We start from the raw sequence: 20425 nt of genomic DNA on the forward strand, positions 1-20425 counted from the left end.
CCTGACCATTGAAGAACAGCATAAAAGTAAACAGATGGACTACAGTCAGTAATTGTCATAATGTTTTGGCTGATTGGTGTACATATACACAAAAGTCTATAATGTTTTCACCCTCCTGCTCTGGTTCAGTAAGAACATCATCGTCCTGCTATTAAAATAATGTGAATATTTACGTGAATGTGCTGAAATCTGTCGAGTCACTCATACAGTTCAAACCTGAACATTTATTTATTTATTCTTAATCTTTAGAAGCTGCTGTAATAACACGTACTTCGTGATCGTTAGCTCTCATCTGTCGCGTTTACAAACGAGGGCCGAGATTCTGGACTGGACAGATTTAACTTTTAATTAATCCCATCGAGTTCAAACATGAGCCAGATGAGGAGAATATTATTCACAACACACAATAAAAATGAATTTGTATTTTGCCTTATCTTTATTTATTTATTTATTTATTTATTTATTTATTTATTTATTTATTTATTTATTTATTTATTTATGTATTTATTTATGTATTTATTTATTTATTTATTTAATTAATTAATTAATTTATTTATTTATGTATTTTTAATGAATTAATGAATTTATTTATTTGTTCATGTATTTATTTGTTTATTTATTTATCTATGTATTTTTATTTATGTATTTATTAATGTAATTATTTATTTATTTATGTATTCATGTATTTATTTATTTAATTACATATAATTGTGGTTGAGATTCAGGGCTGACAATCTTGGGGGGGGGGTGTTCTTTTTTTTCTACTATCATATGGGTTGATCAGGATCACAGCCACATGGGTTAAAGAGAACTTCAGAAAACTGTTGTTACTTAACACAGCCCACCGCTGCCTAAAGGATTGAAGATTTCTGCACCTTTATCTTTTGATGATATTAAGCACTGTTGGGGGTGAAATACCTAAAATCTTTGCACTTGTTTATTTATAAATGTTGTTTTCTCTTGGACTCTTCTTGGTCTTGATCTAATCCTTGATTATGATGGCCAGGCCTTTCCTGGATGCATTATATTTCATATACACGTTTTACCACCTCTTAATCCTGGTCAAGGTCGCTGTGGGTCCGGCTTCCTCAGAATCACTGGGCGCGATGTAGTAACACACTGATCCATCCTGGGGTTTTGGTCATCCCACCCCAGACAGAGGGTGTGTGTGAAGATTAGAACCCTGGACCCAGCGAGATTTACCGCTGCGCCCCCTGGATGCTCATTTTATACCTAAACAGAGGTAAAACACGCTATGCCACGGTACCATCCACAGGTTGGGCGTCTACACATATATGATCGGCTGTGTCTGAGGGGGAAAGGGATGAACAGACTAGCCATCGGAAGGTGCTCCCATTAGAGTCAGTGCTGGTCCCAAGCCCGGCGTCAGGAAGGGCATCCGATGTAAAAACTGTTCCCGGTCAGGGATGCAGACCAGCATGAGCCACTGTAGCCACGCCTAAATACAGGAGCAGCCAAAATAAACAAAAATCTAGATAAATTATATATTTCTAGAATTAAGGTTAGCGTGATTAGGCAGCAGGTGAACATTTTATCCTCAAAGTTGATGTTAGAAGCAGGAAAAATGGACGGCTAGATGACTGGGTCAGAGCATCTCCAAATCTGCAGCTCTTGTGGGGTGTGTCCCGGTCTGCAGTGGTCAGTATCTATCAAAAGTGGTCCAAGGAAGGAACAGTGGTAAACCGGTGACAGGGTCATGGGCGACCGAGGCTCATCGATGCATGTGTGGTCACGTGAGCATCGGAACTGGACCACGGAGCTATGGAAGAAGGTGGCCTGGTCTGATGAAACACGGCCGGGTGCGTGGCTTACCTGAGGAACACACGGCACCAGGATGCATTATGGGAAGAAGGCGAGCCGGCGGAGGCGATGTGATGCTCTGGGCGACGTTCTGCTGGAAAACCTTGGGTCCTGCCGTCCATGTGGATGTTACTGTGACACGTAGCTCCTACCTAAGCATCGTTACAGACCATGTTCACCCTCTCATGGAGACGCTTCCCTGATGGCAGGATGAAGCTCCCTGCCACAAAGCTAAAATGCTTCAGGAACGGTTTGAGGAGAACAACAACCAGTTTGAGGTGTCGACTCGGCCTCCAGATTCCCCAGATCTCAATCCAATCGAGCATCTGTGGGACGTGCTGGACAGACGAGTCCGATCCATGGAGGCCCCACCTCACACCTTACAGGAGTTAAAGGATCTGCTGCTGACATCTTGGTGCCAGATACCACAGCACACCTTCAGGGGTTTAGTGGAGTCCATGCCTCGATGGGTGAACAAAAGGGGGACTGACACAATATAAGGAAGGTGGTCATAATGTTATGCCTGATCAGTGTATATAATAACATATTAAAATTAGTTATTTTTGTGGATGATCAAAAACGTGCGTTGACATTTAAGCATGAAGCTAAAGCTCCCGTGATTTAGCGTTAGCGCGGTCGGGTAAACGGCGTGTATCGCTCTCAGATCTCATTACACATATTTAAAGAAAAGTGAACTCACGCTATCGACACTAATTAAGGAACAATAGCTGAGAGACGCTCACCTGATCCGCCAGGTTCCGCTCTGTTAGCTTCAGCTCTATCGGAACATCAGCGGCGTAATTAACGCGCGGCTAATTCCTCCAGAGCGAAGATTAAACCTAATGAAGACGTGCGGACCGTTCAGCCCTCGACCTTCTGAGAATTTCCTCCTCAGATCGTCACATTTAGGTCAAAACTCAGACTCGCTTCCATCCCGGAGATCTGAAGCGGGAAACGTTAAGCAGCGGCGTAGCGTTAATTATTCTGCTCCGGAATTAATTAGCGGGATTATTACAGGAGTCCCGACGGGCTCCGATACGCAGACGGAGAAGAAAGAAGCTTCCGTCCCGTCTGCGGAGCGAACACGTTCAATACAATTCAGATTTATGTTCAATTTGTTGTGTTTGTGGGAGACACGGCGAGGTCGGGGCCTGGTTTAGCACAGCCCGATAAACAGCGCCAAGCAAACCAAACCGAGCGTGAGCGGAAAATCATCATAAAAATGCTAAATAAATAAAAAACATCTAGAGCCGAGCTCAGCCGGTCTGAGCGGAATAAATCAGACGCCGCGCTCGTTAAGGTTGACGAGCGGATCTCCGGGCTTTTGGACTTGGTGCGCGGCGGCTAATTCCTCAATATTTATTCAGCATAACAGAAATAAAGACGCTAACGCTGATTCTAATTCACGCCGGATAAAGCGCAATAACGATAATGAAGACGTATCTCCACCCGGACCCACCTCGCTCCGAACGGGAACGCAAGCCAAGCGTTTCTGCGGCTCGGCGGCGGGACGGGGGGCGTGTGGGCTGAAGTATTTGAACACACAATCATCCTTTAATAAGGTGAAGCGATGCATGTAATGAAAAGCCGCGGCGGAAGGGAACAGGAGCGCCGACGTTATTAAAGGCTAATCATGTTGTGACCCGACAGCAAAGTCCGACGCCGTAAACGTGCGGCACCAATCGTTTTTATTTCCTTTAGAGCAAACATCGAGAATTAAAATCTTATTTCTGCACCCAGACCCCTCATTTACTTTTATATTTATATTTTCATTTACATTTAAATTTATATTTATAATATTAATATTTATGTTTATATTTATATTTATATTTATATTTACAATATTTATATTTATATTTATAATATTTATAATATTTATATTTATAATATTTATATTTATAATATTTTAATTTTTATTTATAATATTTTAATTTTAATTTATAATATTTATATTTATAATATTTTTATTTATATTTATTTTTATATTTATAATATTTATATTTATAATATTTATATTTACAATATTTATATTTTTATTTATAATATTTACATTTACATTTTTATTTACATTCAAGCTTCTGGTGGATCCTCAGAACAACACTCTAACTGATACAAACTGAGTATAGTTAAGATACCCACCAATTCCAGGTTGCCACACTTGGGCCCTAATTCCACACATATACAGTCCCGCTTCACCCTATGCAGTCTCGCTTCACCCTAAACCTAAACCTACACCTGTACAGTGCCACTTCACTTTAAAACTACACCTACACAGTGCAGTTTTATCCAAAACCTACACCTGTACAGTGCCGCTTCACCCTAAACCTAAACCTATACAGTCCTGCTTCACCCTATACAGTCCTGCTTCATCCTATGCAGTGCCGCTTCACCCTAAATCTGCCCATATACAGTACCGCTTCACTCATAAATCCACACCTATACAGTGCCGCTTCATCCTATACAGTCCCGCTTCACCCTAAATCTGCACATATACCGTTAGGGTTAAGCAGTGAGGGAGCAGCTCTATATTAATGCTTGTCTTTTTGAAATGATATTTCTAACATGCACATGATCAGGTGTCCACATACTTTTGACCACGCAGAGTAAAATACTGATTAATTTGGGAGTTGCAGGGATTTTGTATATTTTGGCAGACACGTGGTTGAAGAACACAAAGAGAGCAGTGTGTTACCACCGTGCTGCCATCATCGATCAGCAGAGGTCAGCAGAGAGCACAGGGGACCTGCGGGTACTGAAACTGGGACGATGCAGAAGGAGGAAGAATCACCCGCCCGTATGTACGATGTTTTTTTTTGAGCTACTTGAATATGGAACCGACGACCTTGTGAAGCGGCGAGCAGCTGCGATGCCCGTGTAGCTTCAGCCGCCGCCGCTGATTTATTCCAGCACTAAAATAAATGGGAGCGGAGCTGGCAGTGCCCGTCTCCTCCCTCCGTCTCTGTCCGATCCCCCTACCTCCTTCCTTAATCCTTGTCTTCTAATGAAAAGCTCTCCTGCTGGGTTGGAGAGCGAGAGGCTCGGGGACGCGCCGCTTCAGATAAATGAAGCGGCCGCCGCAGTAGATCTGTCACAAATCGGCCTCAGTGTCGCCTCGGTTTTCTGTAAACGGACGTCTTAATGAAACAGCGATTAATCAAACGCTGATTAATCAATCTGATCTCCGGATTCTCCTGCAGAGTCACAGCTGCATCTCATCATGGACTTCATCCTCAGAGCCCTGGTTTCATCTCTAACCTGCTTCAGCTGTATTGTCTTCCACAATGTATGTGGACAGACCTTTAATTAGAGACGCATCACTAACCGATGCATGAAAGTGACTCTACAGTCATGTGATCTTCATACAGAGACTTTGGTACCTTCAAAATGGCACGGCTATAAGGTACCACCTTCCCCAAAATGTTTACCCTGCTAGAGCGTCTCTGGTAAACTGGAGGTGCTGGGACTGTAATTTCAAAATGTCCAGAGATCGAAAATAGGGTAAAGCAGCACTGCACTGTATAGGTGTAGGTTAAGGGTGAAGTGGGACTGTATAGGTGTGTATTAAAGGTAAAGCAGGACTATATGGATGTGGGTAAAGTGGGTAAAGTGGGACTGTATAAAGTGAAGCGGGATGGTGTGGATTTCGGGTAAAGTGGGACTGTATATGGTGAAGCGGGACTGTATAAAGTAAAGCGGGAGTGTATAGGTGTAGATTTAGGGTGAAGTGGGACTGTATATGGTGAAGCGGGACTGTATAAAGTAAAGCGGGAGTGTATAGGTGTAGGGTGAAGTGGGACTGCACAGGTGTAGGTTTAGGGTGAAGCGGGACTGTATAAAGTAAAGCGGGAGTGTATAGGTGTAGATTTAGGGTGAAGTGGGACTGTATATGGTGAAGCGGGACTGCATAAAGTAAAGCGGGAGTGTATAGGTGTAGGGTGAAGTGGGACTGCATAGGTGTAGGTTTAGGGTGAAGCGGGACTGTATAGGTAAAGATTTAGGGTAAAACAGGACTGTATAGAGTGAAGCGGGACTGTATAAAGTGAAGTGGGACTACATAGGGTGACGTGGGACTGTACAGGGTGAAGCGAGAGTGTATAGGTGTGGATTTAGGATAAAGCGGGACTGTGTTGGGTGAAGCGGGACTGTATAGGTGTGGATTTAGGGTGAAGCGGGACTGCATAAAGTGAAGCTGGACTGTATAAAGTGAAGCGGGAGTGTATAGACGTGGATTTAGGGTGAAGCGAGACTGTATAGGGTGAAGCGGAACTGTAAAGGGTGAAGTGGGACTGCATAGGGTGAAGCGAGACTATATAGGTGTAGATTTAGAGTGAAGCAGGACTGTAAAGGGTGAAGCGGGACTATAATTTGAAGCAAGAGTATATAGGTGTAGATTTAGAGTGAAGCAGGACTGTAAAGGGTGAAGCGGGACTATAATTTGAAGCGTATATAGGTGTAGATTTAGGGTAAAGCGGGACTGTATGGGTGTGGATTTAGAATGAAGCAGGACTGTATAGGGTGAAACGGGACTGTATAGGGTGAAACGGGACTGTATAGGGTGAAACGGGACTGTATAGGATGAAGCGGGACTATAATTTGAAGCAAGAGTATATAGGTGTAGATTTAGGGTAAAGCGGGACTGTATGAGTGTGGATTTAGAATGAAGCAGGACTGTATAGGGTGAAGCAGGACTGTATAGGATGAAGCGGGAGTGTATAGGCGTAGGGTTAATCGTGACTGTTTAGGTGTAGGTTTAGGGTGAAGTTGGACTGTATAGGGTGAAGCGGAACTGTATAGGTGTAGATTATGGGTGAAGCAGGACTGTACAGGTGTAGATTTAGGGTGAAGCGAGACTGTACAGGTGTAGGTTTAGGGTGAAGCGGGACTGTATAGGGTGAAGCGGAACTGTATAGGTGTAGATTTAGGTTGAAGCTTCCTGATCACCTGGTTAAGTTCCTAAAGTTGTGTAATGATTAGTAACCCTGAGCTAACATCACATGCACTACATTACACCACTGTATTCCAAACTGCCTCATCAACATTAACAGAAGAACTGTGATGCTGGGTCGGGTGTAAAGCACACTGCCATCGGACTCTAGAGCAGCGGGTGAATCACATTCCAGCACCTAACAATCTAATGAACAAATAAAGAACACGAGGTGGCCACCACATTAATGCACTTCCCACAATTTAGTCATATCCAATTCCCTGCTGCAGACCTCCACTCCTGACTAACACACGCCCCTGACACGCCCCCTCCGACACGTGTGCAGCACCGACCGCTTCTTTTCACCTGCAGAGAGTCACGCACTGATCTCTATTATCCCCCGTCTCTGTGCAGTACCATCGATGAGCCAGCAGGGGGACTAAATGCAGCTCCACTCATGTTCATGATGGTTTGTATCTGTAATTCCTTCATCGCACAGGAGGAAATAATTGTGGATTTAAGAATTTATCGGTTAATTAACTGAAACGTTGGGACGTGTGGGTGTCCACAAACTTCCGGCCGTGTGTCGCGTCCCTCGTTCTGGTTTGTGTGTCGGTGCGTCGGGTGAAAAACAGGAACGTTTTGACGTAACGTCAGGTGAAACGTCTGCGCTAAACTTTTGGATCATTTATCTTGATCTGTATGAAAGGTCACGTCTGGAATCAGACTCCAGTGCTTTAAAATCCTGCCCAAAATGTCAAGGTGTCTGTCGCAGCGTCATAAATCACATGGTGCAGAGCGCGCAGGCAGTAATTGTAGCGCTCAGCTCGGGGTGCAGTGTATCAGTCACACTTACACCCCAAATCAGATCAGATCAGACGTGGTGCAGGAGCTCGTCACCCTCGTTCCATCAATAATTCTACTGTTCCATCCTGACGTGGTGCGGGTGTGACAAAAGTATTCACACCCCTGCCAGATGTTCTCCATTTTTAACTGTTATTAACATGTACTGATGGAATGTAATATAAATTGATCTTTTAATTTATGCAGCATTTATATTCCACATGTGAAAAAGTTTTCACCCCCTATCTTGATGTTCCCAATTTTTAGTTGTTGATAACATGTAAATAACATTATATCATTTAAAGCACTAGGCACACAAGGGAACTTTTATTAATATATATTTTTAATTGATAGTTTTATTAATTGGGGGGTAGAAGCAATGCAGCATCTATATTATCCATGTAGATGTTCTTGATTTTGAGGTGTTTATAACATCTTATGCCAAGTTCACACTACACGACTTTCGGAGCTGCCGGCTCGCTGTACAGTTCTCACTACACGACTGGATCTCCTGCACTCGGGAGTCTTTTAAGTCGTCGTGGTTTTTACAATAGGGGGTCACACACTACACCATCTATCACCGGGACAAGTCTGTCTGGTCTCCCAGTGACACCACGTCAAAAATACACGTCAACAATAAGCCAGAGATCAAAGTTTGTGCGCTGATGTGAATAAATGAATCTGAGTGGATTGGGCTACATGACCAGCAGGGGGCGTCTGTTCTGTTCTGTTCTGTTCTGTTCTGTTCTGTTCTGTTCTGTTCTGTTCTGTTCTGTTCTGTTCTGTAGTGAGTCTGAGGTTAATAAATATTGTTTGCAATGCATAGTGGGTATTATGGTTTGGCGTGGACGATAAATCACAGATACTGTAAAGCGTGTGTGTGCTGATGTATTCTGATTACTATATTACACCCTGTACCACGTTTTTACACTCCTCTACCAGGTTTTCCCCTCACCCCGTATCCTGCGTTCTCATTGGCTGTAGTTCCACACAGCACTCGCTGCCAGTCGGCCGACTGATCCAGATATTTAGCATGCTACATATTTTACTTCAGTCTGCGAGCGCTTGGCAAGCTCGGTCATTAACCAGTTCACGATTGAGAGCCGAGATTTCATCCCAGACCGAACTCAGAGCTGCTCCCGAGCCGGCAAATCCAGCGGCGACCAGTCGGCGAGCGAAAATCAGGGAAAAAATAGTGTCAGTGTCGTGTGAACCAGGTATAAATCATCTAAATGATAGTATGCAATTTATAACACCAGGTTTCCTTATGTGAAAAAAGTTTTCACCCCCTCCTGATGTCCTACAGTTTTAGGTGTTTATAACATGTAAATAATATTGTAATAGAAATCACCAAGAAAACAAGGTAACACAAACATTTATTTATATATTTTCTTAATTGATCATTTTATTTATGTGGGGGAGGAACATAATGGAACACAAACATGTTTATTTATTTATTTATTTTATTTTTTAATTGAAAGTTTTATTTACTGAGGGGAAAAAGCAATGCAGCATTTATATTCTCCATCTTAACATTATATCTAGCTGCTGGTAACTAGTAAACAATTGAATGTAAATTAAAACACCAGGAACACGAGGGAACACAAACATTTACTGTTTTATATTTATATATACACACTGATCAGCCATAACATTAAAACCACCTCCTTGTTTCTACACTCACTGTCCATTTTATCAGCTCCACTTACCATATAGAAGAACTTTGTAGTTCTACAATTACTAACTGTAGTCCATCTGTTTCTCTACATGCCTGGTTAGCCCCCTGATCATCAAACAACCAAACTGGCGCGTTACACAGTCGCTTTATTGACTGCTATAGGGTCCAGCTTCAGGACCTCCGGTCCAGCTTCAGGCTGGTCGATTCCTCCTGCAGCGGAACCAGAACCAGAACCATGCAGGGGTGGAACCGCTCCTGACAGGCTGATCATCTGTACAGCTGTGGAATCTGATCAGGACAAACAGAAGTGCTGGGGCTCGGGGGGTTTGATCTGATATCTGCAGCAGATGGATCAGATGGGAATTAGATCGAATCTCTCTGGGCGTGTAATGTAGAGCCGCAGATGAAACCTGGACTCCAGATCCTGAAGTTCCTACAAACTTTATCATCAGTTTCCTGAGAGAGGAAAATAAAAGTGATGATTGTGATTGTTTTATAACGTGTGCAGAACTGATATACACGATAAAACCAAAAGTATGTGGACACTCATCAATATGGATGTCCATAAAATCAGTAAGTTTAAGAGTGGAGGCTGTTATTGCTGCATGGGGTCCAAAATCGCAAGTGCGCTGATATTTTGATTAGTATGTTGACTGTTGGCAGTTGTAGCCTAGTGGTTAAGGTACTGGACTAGTAAGCAGAAGGTCGGCAGTTCAAGCCCCACCACTGCCAGGTTGCCACTGTTGGGCCCTTGAGCAAGGCCCTTAAGGGCCCTTAGACTGTATACTGTACTGTAAGTTGCTTTGGATAAAAGCGTTCGCTAAATGCCGAAAATGTAAATGTAAATGTAATGTAAATGACTGTATATTAAAACACTATATGGACAAAAGTATTGGGACGACCCTTCTAATAATTAAATCCATGCGTTTCAGCCACAACAGTAGCTAACAGCTGTAATAATAAATCAGTGACAACAGTTTAAGGAAGAACCTTTCCTGTTCCAGCATAAGTGAGCGCTATAAAGACATGAAGAAGCTCCTGAGCTCAGCCCCACTCAACAGCTCACAGATACTGTAAAGCGTGTGTGTGCTGATGTATTCTGATTACTATATTACACCCTGTACCACGTTTTTACACTCCTCTCCCAGGTTTTCCCCTCACCCCGTATCCTGCGTTCTCATTGGCTGTAGTTCCACACATCACTCGCTGCCAGTCGGCCGACTGATCCAGATATTTAGCATGCTAATATTTTACTTCAGTCTGCGAGCGCTTGGCAAGCTCGGTCATTAACCAGTTCACACGTCGCGATTGAGAGCCGAGATTTCATCCCCGGTGTCGTGTGAACCAGGTATAAATCATCTAATCCACTCAACAGCTCTGGGATGAACTGGAACACCGACTGATCGATCAGCGCCCGGCCTTACACTGACATGCTCTCATCTTTGGACTAAAGAGGTACAAATCCCCACAGTCTTGTGAGAAGCTTCTCAGAAGAGCGACTGTTGTTCTAGATGAGAAGATCACACAGACGTTGTTTTGTCAGATGTCTGACAAGTTTATGGGTAGCACTGTCGCCTCACAGCAAGAAGGTCCTGGGTTCGATCCCCAGGCCAGGCGGTCCGGGTCCTTTCTGTGTGGAGTTTGCATGTTCTCCCCGTGTCTGTGTGGGTTTCCTCTGGGTGCTCTGGTTTCCTCCCACAGTCCAAAAACATGCAGTCAGGTTAATTGGAGACACTGAATTGTCCTATAGGTAGGATGCATAAACCAGTGCATTGTAGTGCTGGTCCCACGCCCGGATTAATAGGGAGGGTCGTGTCAGGAAGAGCATCCGGCGTAAAAAACTGTGCCAGATTAATAATGCTGATAGATGTCCGACAAGTTTATGGTCAGGCGTCCAAATACTTTTGGCTCTACAGCGTATATTTATCTTATGACGGATAGCATTGATGTCTTTTGTTGTCCAAGTCTCTGTGTCTGTGCCCCGCCCCGCTGCCTCTACCTCCTGATCAGACCTGGAGCTCATAATCAGATTATTTAGACGCTCTACTTAGAGTCACTGCAGTTTTAGCTTACTAAGCTAACACAGTTAGCATCAGGACGTTCAACACGCTAGCACGCCGGCTAACGTCTCCCTCCGTGTACCGAAAAGGCTTCAACTCTCCCTGACGCCCCAATTCACAAATAAACCCACTCGTATAATCACACCTTTATACAGGTTACACATCAACCAGAATTTATTTACATTTCATATGTGAAAGGAACTCTGTTGGTTGCTCCTCTGTGATTCGTCCGCCATGTTTGTAGTTCTTTATGAGGAAAGTCGTGCCGCACTAAATGCTGGGATTGATCTTCAGCGCTGAGGAGGCGTCGGACGCTCCCTCGTCATTCAGTCAGATCATCACTCAGAATTAAGGCGCCTCAGTAGGGGCATTTTAAGGGATCTAAGGATTTAGACACGCCCTCTTCTCTTCTCGGGAGTGTAGGATGATGGGAAATGCGTCTGTGTAAAGAGAGAGAGCTAGGGTTTCACACAGACCCGGTGTGTCTTCTGGATTTTGGAAGGGGGTGGATTTTATTTAACAGGTAGTGACCTCTGTGTCTAGAACAACAGCCGCTCCTCTAAGAAGCTTCTCACTATGAAGAGTGTGGGAATTTGTGCCTGTCTGATTAAAAGATGGCAGCGTTTGTGTGGCTGGGCGCTGCTGTTGGTGTTCCGGTTCATTCCAGAGCTGTTTAATGGCGGACGGTGTTCAGTAAAATAAATGGTGCAATCAGCCCCTCTTTTCCTACGTACACACATTTAATTACCAGCTATTACCTACAACACACACACACACACACACACACACACACACACACACAGCGGTTCTCAGCGGTGCTATACTGAAGAAGATGTCGGGGAAGCCGGCGGCTGCGAATCGTTTAATCACGCTTCCGCCAAACTTCGCAATTACCGAGCGTCCGATCCGTCTCCATCCATCAGCATCAGATTAATAGCGCCTCCTGTTGACCTCGTCATCTGGATTACCTGCTGCAGCCCTTTCTGCATTTCTCAGCCCATTAATTTCACTAATTCTAATCGCCGACGTTTTTGACAGTTTTAATTTAATGCATCTCATCCCGCTTCGTGGTGGGACGCGATCCTGTCCTTGTTTTTTTGTTTTGGGGAGCTGTCAGGATCGTCCTGATGCGTCGCTGTGTGTGGGGTATAAATAAACAAAAGATTTTAGACTCGTTTACTTCAGCGCAGACTTCCCTCTCATCAGGTAGACTCGTGTGTGTGTGTGTGTGTGTGTGTGTGTGTGTGTGGAGGAAGACCTCCTACCCGCCCCGATCTGCATTTCAGGCCGGGGAAATGAAACACGATTCGAGGCAAAGGAAAAGTGACACGCAATTATTGCAAACACGTTTGGACGCGGAGGAAAACAAATTTGTGTTAAATAGGTTTTGAACCGCATTAGTCAGACGAAACCTCCCGCTATTAGCATCACCATATGCGGCAGATCAATCACTGCCAGGCGCTCCGCCCGCTTTTATTCCCGTGCGTTGGTCCCCGCGTTTCCGCTGCAGGATTTTCGCCGCTAACTCATCCGTTCACCCGCCGCGCAGGAACAGCTGCAGCCATCGTCTCCGTTCAGACCGGCGCGTGAATTAATAAATCTGCTTATAAAATAATTCAGTTTATAATCCAGACCTGCTCACGTTCTCAAACCAGGGACGGTTCCTTGCAACTATAACAGTCTCCACTCAAGTGTGTCTGTGAGCTTCTGTGGTCAATAAAATTGCATTTTTGAAATCAGGCACCGGTACTGGGCGATGAGACCTGGTTCACAGTCATCATTCACATCGTTTAACAATCAACCAATTCACCGAATGTTTGGCAATCTGGTCCCACTGTGGTTTACAAGATGTAACGTAAAGCCTCCACAAGGTGGCGTTCGTGTACAAGTTTATTTTGTGTATTTCTGTAACCCATGTCCCAGTGTTTGATCATGAACATCATGATTTATAGTATATTTTATTATATTTCTCTTTGTAAGAGATATATATGCTACTGGAATCACTGTGGTGTACCACAAGGCTTGATTCTTGAACCACTTTCTTTGTATATGCTGTAGTTTCTCTATATTATTTTGTATTAAGAAACGCAGCGTCTATAATTATTCAGACAGCAGGCAGGTATTCAGTGTCAGATTTGCTTGATGACTTGGGATTGATTTATTGAGTTCACTCATCGGGGTAAAATAATAATAATAATAATAATAATAATTTATAAATGTAACGCTTATGGGCGAGGACAAGACAAGAGGGGATGGACACACATGCAGAGATGTATTTAACAAAAAGAGTTTAATTATAACAAGACAAGACCAGATACAAACACCTAACCTGTGCTAAGCTAAATGCTAATGCTCTTCAAAACATAGTGAACTAACCTAACCTAACCCCTAAGCTAACAATGCTAGAACTAAACATACACAAACAATGCTAACATGAATCCTAAGCTAAACAAGAACTAGACCAAAACAGAAACAAGACTAAACATGAACAAACAGACAGGAGCTAAAACAAACCGACAAAACAAACAAAACAAACAAAACAATAAAAACAAACAAAACAAACAAAACAAACAAAACAAACAAAACAAACAAAACAAAACGCACAGGCAAACCAGCTCAGCTCAAAATCCAGAATAGTCTCCCCTTGACTGTTCCACAGGTCTCCTTAAATGCTCTGAGCTTAAACATTTTCAGCTGTAGATGATTAGCTGGAGACCAATCATATTGAGGGGGCGTCGGTTTGCCCCTGAACACTACACTACACCGCTAACTCCACCAACACCCCGGACTACACACTGGACCTATCATTTATCATTTATCATTTATCAACACCCCGGATTACACACTGGACTGTTATTATTATGATTTATCATTTGCACCAGCACTTTACACAACCATCATACATATATACAGTGTATCACAAAAGTGAGTACACCCCTCACATTTCTGCAGATATTTAAGTATATCTTTTCATGGGACAACACTGACAAAATGACACTTTGACACAATGAAAAGTAGTCTGTGTGCAGCTTATATAACAGTGTAAATTTATTCTTCCCTCAAAATAACTCAATATACAGCCATTAATGTCTAAACCACCGGCAACAAAAGTGAGTACACCCCTTAGTAAAAAGTCCTGAAGTGTCAATATTTTGTGTGGCCACCATTATTTCCCAGAACTGCCTTAACTCTCCTGGGCATGGAGTTTACCAGAGCTTCACAGGTTGCCACTGGAATGCTTTTCCACTCCTCCATGACGACATCACGGAGCTGGCAGATATTCGAGACTTTGCGCTCCTCCACCTTCCGCTTGAGGATGCCCCAAAGATGTTCTATTGGGTTTAGGTCTGGAAACATGCTTGGCCAGTCCATCACCTTTACCCTCAGCCTCTTCAATAAAGCAGTCGTCGTCTTAGAGGTGTGTTTGGGGTCATTATCATGCTGGAACACTGCCCTGCGACCCAGTTTCCGGAGGGAGGGGATCATGCTCTGCTTCAGTATTTCACAGTACATATTGGAGTTCATGTGTCCCTCAATGAAATGTAACTCCCCAACACCTGCTGCACTCATGCAGCCCCAGACCATGGCATTCCCACCACCATGCTTGACTGTAGGCATGACACACTTATCTTTGTACTCCTCACCTGATTGCCGCCACACATGCTTGAGACCATCTGAACCAAACAAATTAATCTTGGTCTCATCAGACCATAGGACATGGTTCCAGTAATCCATGTCCTTTGTTGACATGTCTTCAGCAAACTGTTTGCGGGCTTTCTTGTGTAGAGACTTCAGAAAAGGCTTCCTTCTGTGGTGACAGCAATGCAGACCAATTTGATGTAGTGTGCGGCGTATGGTCTGAGCACTGCCAGGCTGACCCCCCACCTTTTCAATCTCTGCAGCAATGCTGACAGCACTCCTGCGCCTATCTTTCAAAGACAGCAGTTGGATGTGATGCTGAGCACGTGCACTCAGCTTCTTTGGACGACCAACGCGAGGTCTGTTCTGAGTGGACCCTGCTCTTTTAAAACACTGGATGATCTTGGCCACTGTGCTGCAGCTCAGTTTCAGGGTGTTGGCAATCTTCTTGTAGCCTTGGCCATCTTCATGTACAATTCGTCTTTTAAGATCCTCAGAGAGTTCTTTGCCATGAGGTGCCATGTTGGAACTTTCAGTGACCAGTATGAGAGAGTGTGAGAGCTGTACTACTAAATTGAACACACCTGCTCCCTATGCACACCTGAGACCTAGTAACACTAACAAATCACATGACATTTTGGAGGGAAAATGACAAGCAGTGCTCAATTTGGACATTTAGGGGTGTAGTCTCTTAGGGGTGTACTCACTTTTGTTGCCGGTGGTTTAGACATTAATGGCTGTATATTGAGTTATTTTGAGGGAAGAATAAATTTACACTGTTATATAAGCTGCACACAGACTACTTTTCATTGTGTCAAAGTGTCATTTTGTCAGTGTTGTCCCATGAAAAGATATACTTAAATATTTGCAGAAATGTGAGGTGTGTACTCACTTTTGTGATACACTGTATATATATATAGTTATATTTCACCATCCTTATATAGTTATAGCTACAGCTGTATAGTGATTATTTACACATCTTTTATTATTATTACTGTTATTATTATAATATATACATAACTAATCTTTATTATTATTAATATAAGGCAAGGCAAGGCAAGTTTATTTGTATAGCACCTTTCATACACAGTGGCAATTCAAAGTGCTTTACATAAGGAAAAAAAAATTATTAAAAGCATTAAAACATTCCTGAGATCTAGAACCTCAGAAAGACTTCTTGCAAACATTTAGTTACAATTAAGACAACATGAAATTCAAACAAGAGAGATAAAAAAAAATGAAGGACATGAAAAATTAAAAGAAAATATTGTAAAGTATAACCTACAATTTATGTCATTGCTCAGTACAGGTACAGGTACAATCTTTATTATTATTACTATTATTATTATAGTATATACCCATTTTATTCATATGCTTATTATTATTATTGCTATTATTTATATAGTACTGAGTACATAGTATTATAATATATACCTAACTGATCTTTATTATTATTAATATTATAATATATACCTAACTGATCTTTATTATTATTAATATTATAATATATACCTAACTGATCTTTATTATTATTAATATTATAATATATACCTAACTGATCTTTATTATTAATATTATAATATATACCAACTAATCTTTATTATTATTACTATTATTATTATAGTATATACCCATTTTATTCATATGCTTATTATTATTATTGCTATTATGTATATAGTACTGAGTACATAGTATTATAATATATACCTAACTGATCTTTATTATTATTAATATTATAATATATATCTAACTGATCTTTATTATTATTAATATTATAATATATACCAACTAATCTTTATTATTATTACTATTATTATTATAGTATATACCCATTTTATTCATATGCTTATTATTATTATTGCTATTATGTATATAGTACTGAGTACATAGTATTATAATATATACATAACTAATCTTTATTATTATTAATATTATAATATATATCTAACTGATCTTTATTATTATACCCATTTTATTCATATGCTTATTATTATTATTGCTATTATGTATATAGTACTGAGTACATAGATATAATTCCATATATGTAAATAGCTATAGTTATAACTTTATATTCATATTAATCATAGGTATATGTTACTACTTCTGGTAGATGCTAACTACATTTCGTTGCCTTGTACCTGTACTGAGCAATGACAATAAAGTTAAATCTATCTATTTATCTATTAAAACATACATTACAAGCATGAGCTCCAAACATGTGCTCCTGGAGTGGTGGGCGTGGCACAAAAACAAAGTTCAGGAGCACAGAGGCTTGAATCGTGACAATAAAGCAATAAAGCAGTGTTGTTCCGTGTCTGATTTGCTTAATAAGTTTGAGCTTGATTGATCTAACCCTAGATATCAGACGTAAAAAAAAAAAAAACTTTAATAAATAAATATTTTTTTAAGCAGAATAAAGAAATAATTATAATAATAATAATAAAAAAACAAACAAATCGTTGTTTTGGGATAACTGCACATTCATGATCAGCCGCCCTCATCGCTGGTGTAAGTGCGCCCTCTGCTGGCCGGTTGAGGCGCCTGCACAGGGGGCGGATCATCACGGATGGCAGTGCGTGGCTCTCTATGTGTAATACTAGGTTCTGTAAGACTCCGCCCCCTTGACAGGTGAAAAGAAGGGATCTAATGCAAAATATGCAGGCGTGTCGTAGAAAGAGAGATAAAGTCTGATTGGTCACGACTGGATTGATGAAAAAAAATAAAGATAAAACACACTAGCACACCAGAGCTGGGATCTCGAATACATCATATTGAATCTCAGCTCTGCCATCCGTCTGGGCTGGGCGGCCACATGAACAACGATTGGCTGTTGTTCACATTATTGGGACAAGCCAAACCAGGGTTCCTCATAACTGGTGCAGTTATGCTCTCTGCTGGCTGACTGAGGAATAATGCTGATCAGGGTGTGGCTCTCCGTGCACGAGGCTGATCCGCATATGAACTCGTCTCGTGCAGGTGAAAAGATGCAGTCGGTGCAGCTCACGTGTCGGAGTCAGTTTGCTCTCCTCAATCAGCAGTGGAGGGTTGTATCAGTAGAGAGGAAGCGCAATGCAATCAGGGTAATTAGAAAAAGATCCCTTAGTCCTGCAGATTTGTATAATATTTTGGGACGCAGGGTGATGTGCAGCAGTAATACAGTGGACGCTGCAGTAATTCTGAGCCTCTGTATCCTCACAGTGAGAGTAAATCCTCCGGGCGGTGAGACCAGCTGAATTAAAGATAATAATGTGATTTAGAAACGACCGCTCGGACTCCTGAGTGAAAATGTGAGGTCTGTAAATGTGAATCGTTCAGCCGGAGAGAGAAGAACCCGGTGCTTTTCACGCTGGATGAAGAGTCCCGGCCGCTCTTCACGCTCGCGTTATTTGTGTTGGTTTTTATTCACTCTGTACAAACACAGATTCATTTATTCATTCAGCCGCGTTCACGTCGTGTTTATGTAGATTCAGAGCAGAGAGGAAGAACATCTGCTGCCTCGTGTGTTATTTTGGGGTTTTTTGGTGGGATTTGAACCCGCAGTGAGACGCTCGGCTCGGCTCGGCTCGGCTCGGCTCGGCAGTTTCCTTTCTTACGGCTGAGATGATTTATTCTGCTCATTTTACGCTCCTGTAATGCAACAATTACACACGTTCACTTCTATTGATCCCACCGTCCCAAAACCATCACACAGGTACAGGAACACCAGAGCTCTGAAATACTACAAAAAAACCCTAATACACAGCAAACCAGGACAAAAGTATTGGGACGCCACTTTTAATTCTGTTGAATTTGTGCGTTTCAGACACAACAGTTACTAACAGAACAGGTGTAATAAATTAATAAATCATATAAGGGAAATGATTTGCTTCTGACTTTGCAGCAACAGTTTAGGGAAGGCCCTACCCTGTTCCAGCATGCCAGTGTTCTACACAGAGCCCTGAGCTCACCCCTACTCAACAGCTCTGGGATGAACCGGAACATCAACTGATTGGTACATAAAATAACAGTATGCCAGTGTACACCCAATCACTGTACAGCTTTTCAAAAGAGCGGCTGTTGTTTTAGCCAAGTGTTCTGAGGAGCCCTGACCTCAGCCCTGACCTCAGCCCCACTCAACAGCTCTGGGATGAATCGGAACACCGACTGATCAACCAGCGCCCATCTGTACAAATGCTGCCATCTCTTGACTGAACTGGCACAAATTCCCACACACAGACACACTTTAAGCTGAAAAGGTCACACAGAGGTCACTTTGTTTTAATGATGTTCATTTCTGGAACAAGCTCATGCTCAGGTGTCCAAATACTTTTGACTATATAAAGTATCACATACAGAGTGTTGGTCTTGTGACTAATTGACTCGTAAGTCTAAAATATGTGGACGCCTCTTTCAATGATCGAGTGTCCTGCACAGAGCCCTGACCTCACCCCCACTCAACAGACCTGGGATGAACCGGAACACTGACTGATCCATCAGCACCCGGCCGTACACTGCCATGCTGTCATCTTTTAAACTGAATGGGCACAAATTCCCACAGTCTTGTGAGAAGCTTCTCAAATAAGCAGCTGATGTTCTAGCTGAGAAGGTCACACAGAGGTCACTTTGTTCTAATGCTGGTCGTTTCTGGAATAAGTTCATGCTCAGGTGTCCAAATACTTTTGACCATATAGAGTATCACATACAGAGTGTTGGTCATGTGACTAATCAACTTGTATGTCTAAAATATGTGGACGCTCCTTTGAATGATGGAGTGTCCTGCACAGAGCCCTGATCTCACCCCCACTCAACAGCTCTGGGATGAACCGGAACACTGACTGATCCATCAGCACCCGGCCGTACACTGCCATGCTGTCATGTTTTAACTGAATAGGCACAAATCCCCACAGTCTTGTAAAAAGCCTTCCCCTAAGCGTCTGTCGACAAGCTCACGCTCAGGCGTCCGGATACTTTTGGCCTGATCTGATCCTGTAATAACGCCGCTCGGCTCTGAAGGTGCTTATTCAACACCGCAGCGCTAACGCTCAGAATTAGCATAACGAGACGAGACGCGGGAGCGGGAGAGAAGTTCCACGCTGAATACAGAAGCGGGAACGTAGAGGCACCTCCTGATCCCCCGAAACCACGCCCTGCACCCGTCAGCACAAAAACCTAAACACCAGGAGTGAGGAGGTGCAGCTCAGGAGACCTGGAACCATCTCCGACCTTCAGGAACCGTGAGGACAGGACTAGCCCTCCAGGATGCGCTTTAGTGTCCAAATGTTACTCCAACAAGCTCCTGGTTTGGCGTCCACATAATATTGGTTAAGCAGTGTGTGTGTGTGGGGTTTGACACACCAGTACGGAGGACGTCTGTTCCAGTCCTGACCAGTCTGTGTGGTCACTGCTGCTGGTGTGGAAGCTTTATCTCCTGAGGGTGCATTAGGATTCAGAGCAGGACTGTGGGGAGGAACAGCGTCCCCG

At 42.7% G+C, this 20425-nt stretch overlaps 1 protein-coding gene across 1 annotated transcript in view; it reads left to right on the forward strand.

Moving 5' to 3' along the window:
* Window positions 1-4822: 4822 nt before the first annotated feature.
* LOC134317364 (uncharacterized) overlaps window positions 4823-20425 on the forward strand; it is a 37459-nt gene continuing 21856 nt past the window's right edge. Inside the window, exon 1 of the mRNA XM_062998176.1 lies at window positions 4823-4943. Coding sequence (XP_062854246.1) covers window positions 4823-4943 — 121 coding nt within the window. The remainder of the gene's footprint in view (window positions 4944-20425) is intronic.

Source organism: Trichomycterus rosablanca, chromosome 6 (genome assembly GCF_030014385.1).
Source record: "Trichomycterus rosablanca isolate fTriRos1 chromosome 6, fTriRos1.hap1, whole genome shotgun sequence".
NCBI classification, from domain to species: domain Eukaryota; kingdom Metazoa; phylum Chordata; class Actinopteri; order Siluriformes; family Trichomycteridae; genus Trichomycterus; species Trichomycterus rosablanca.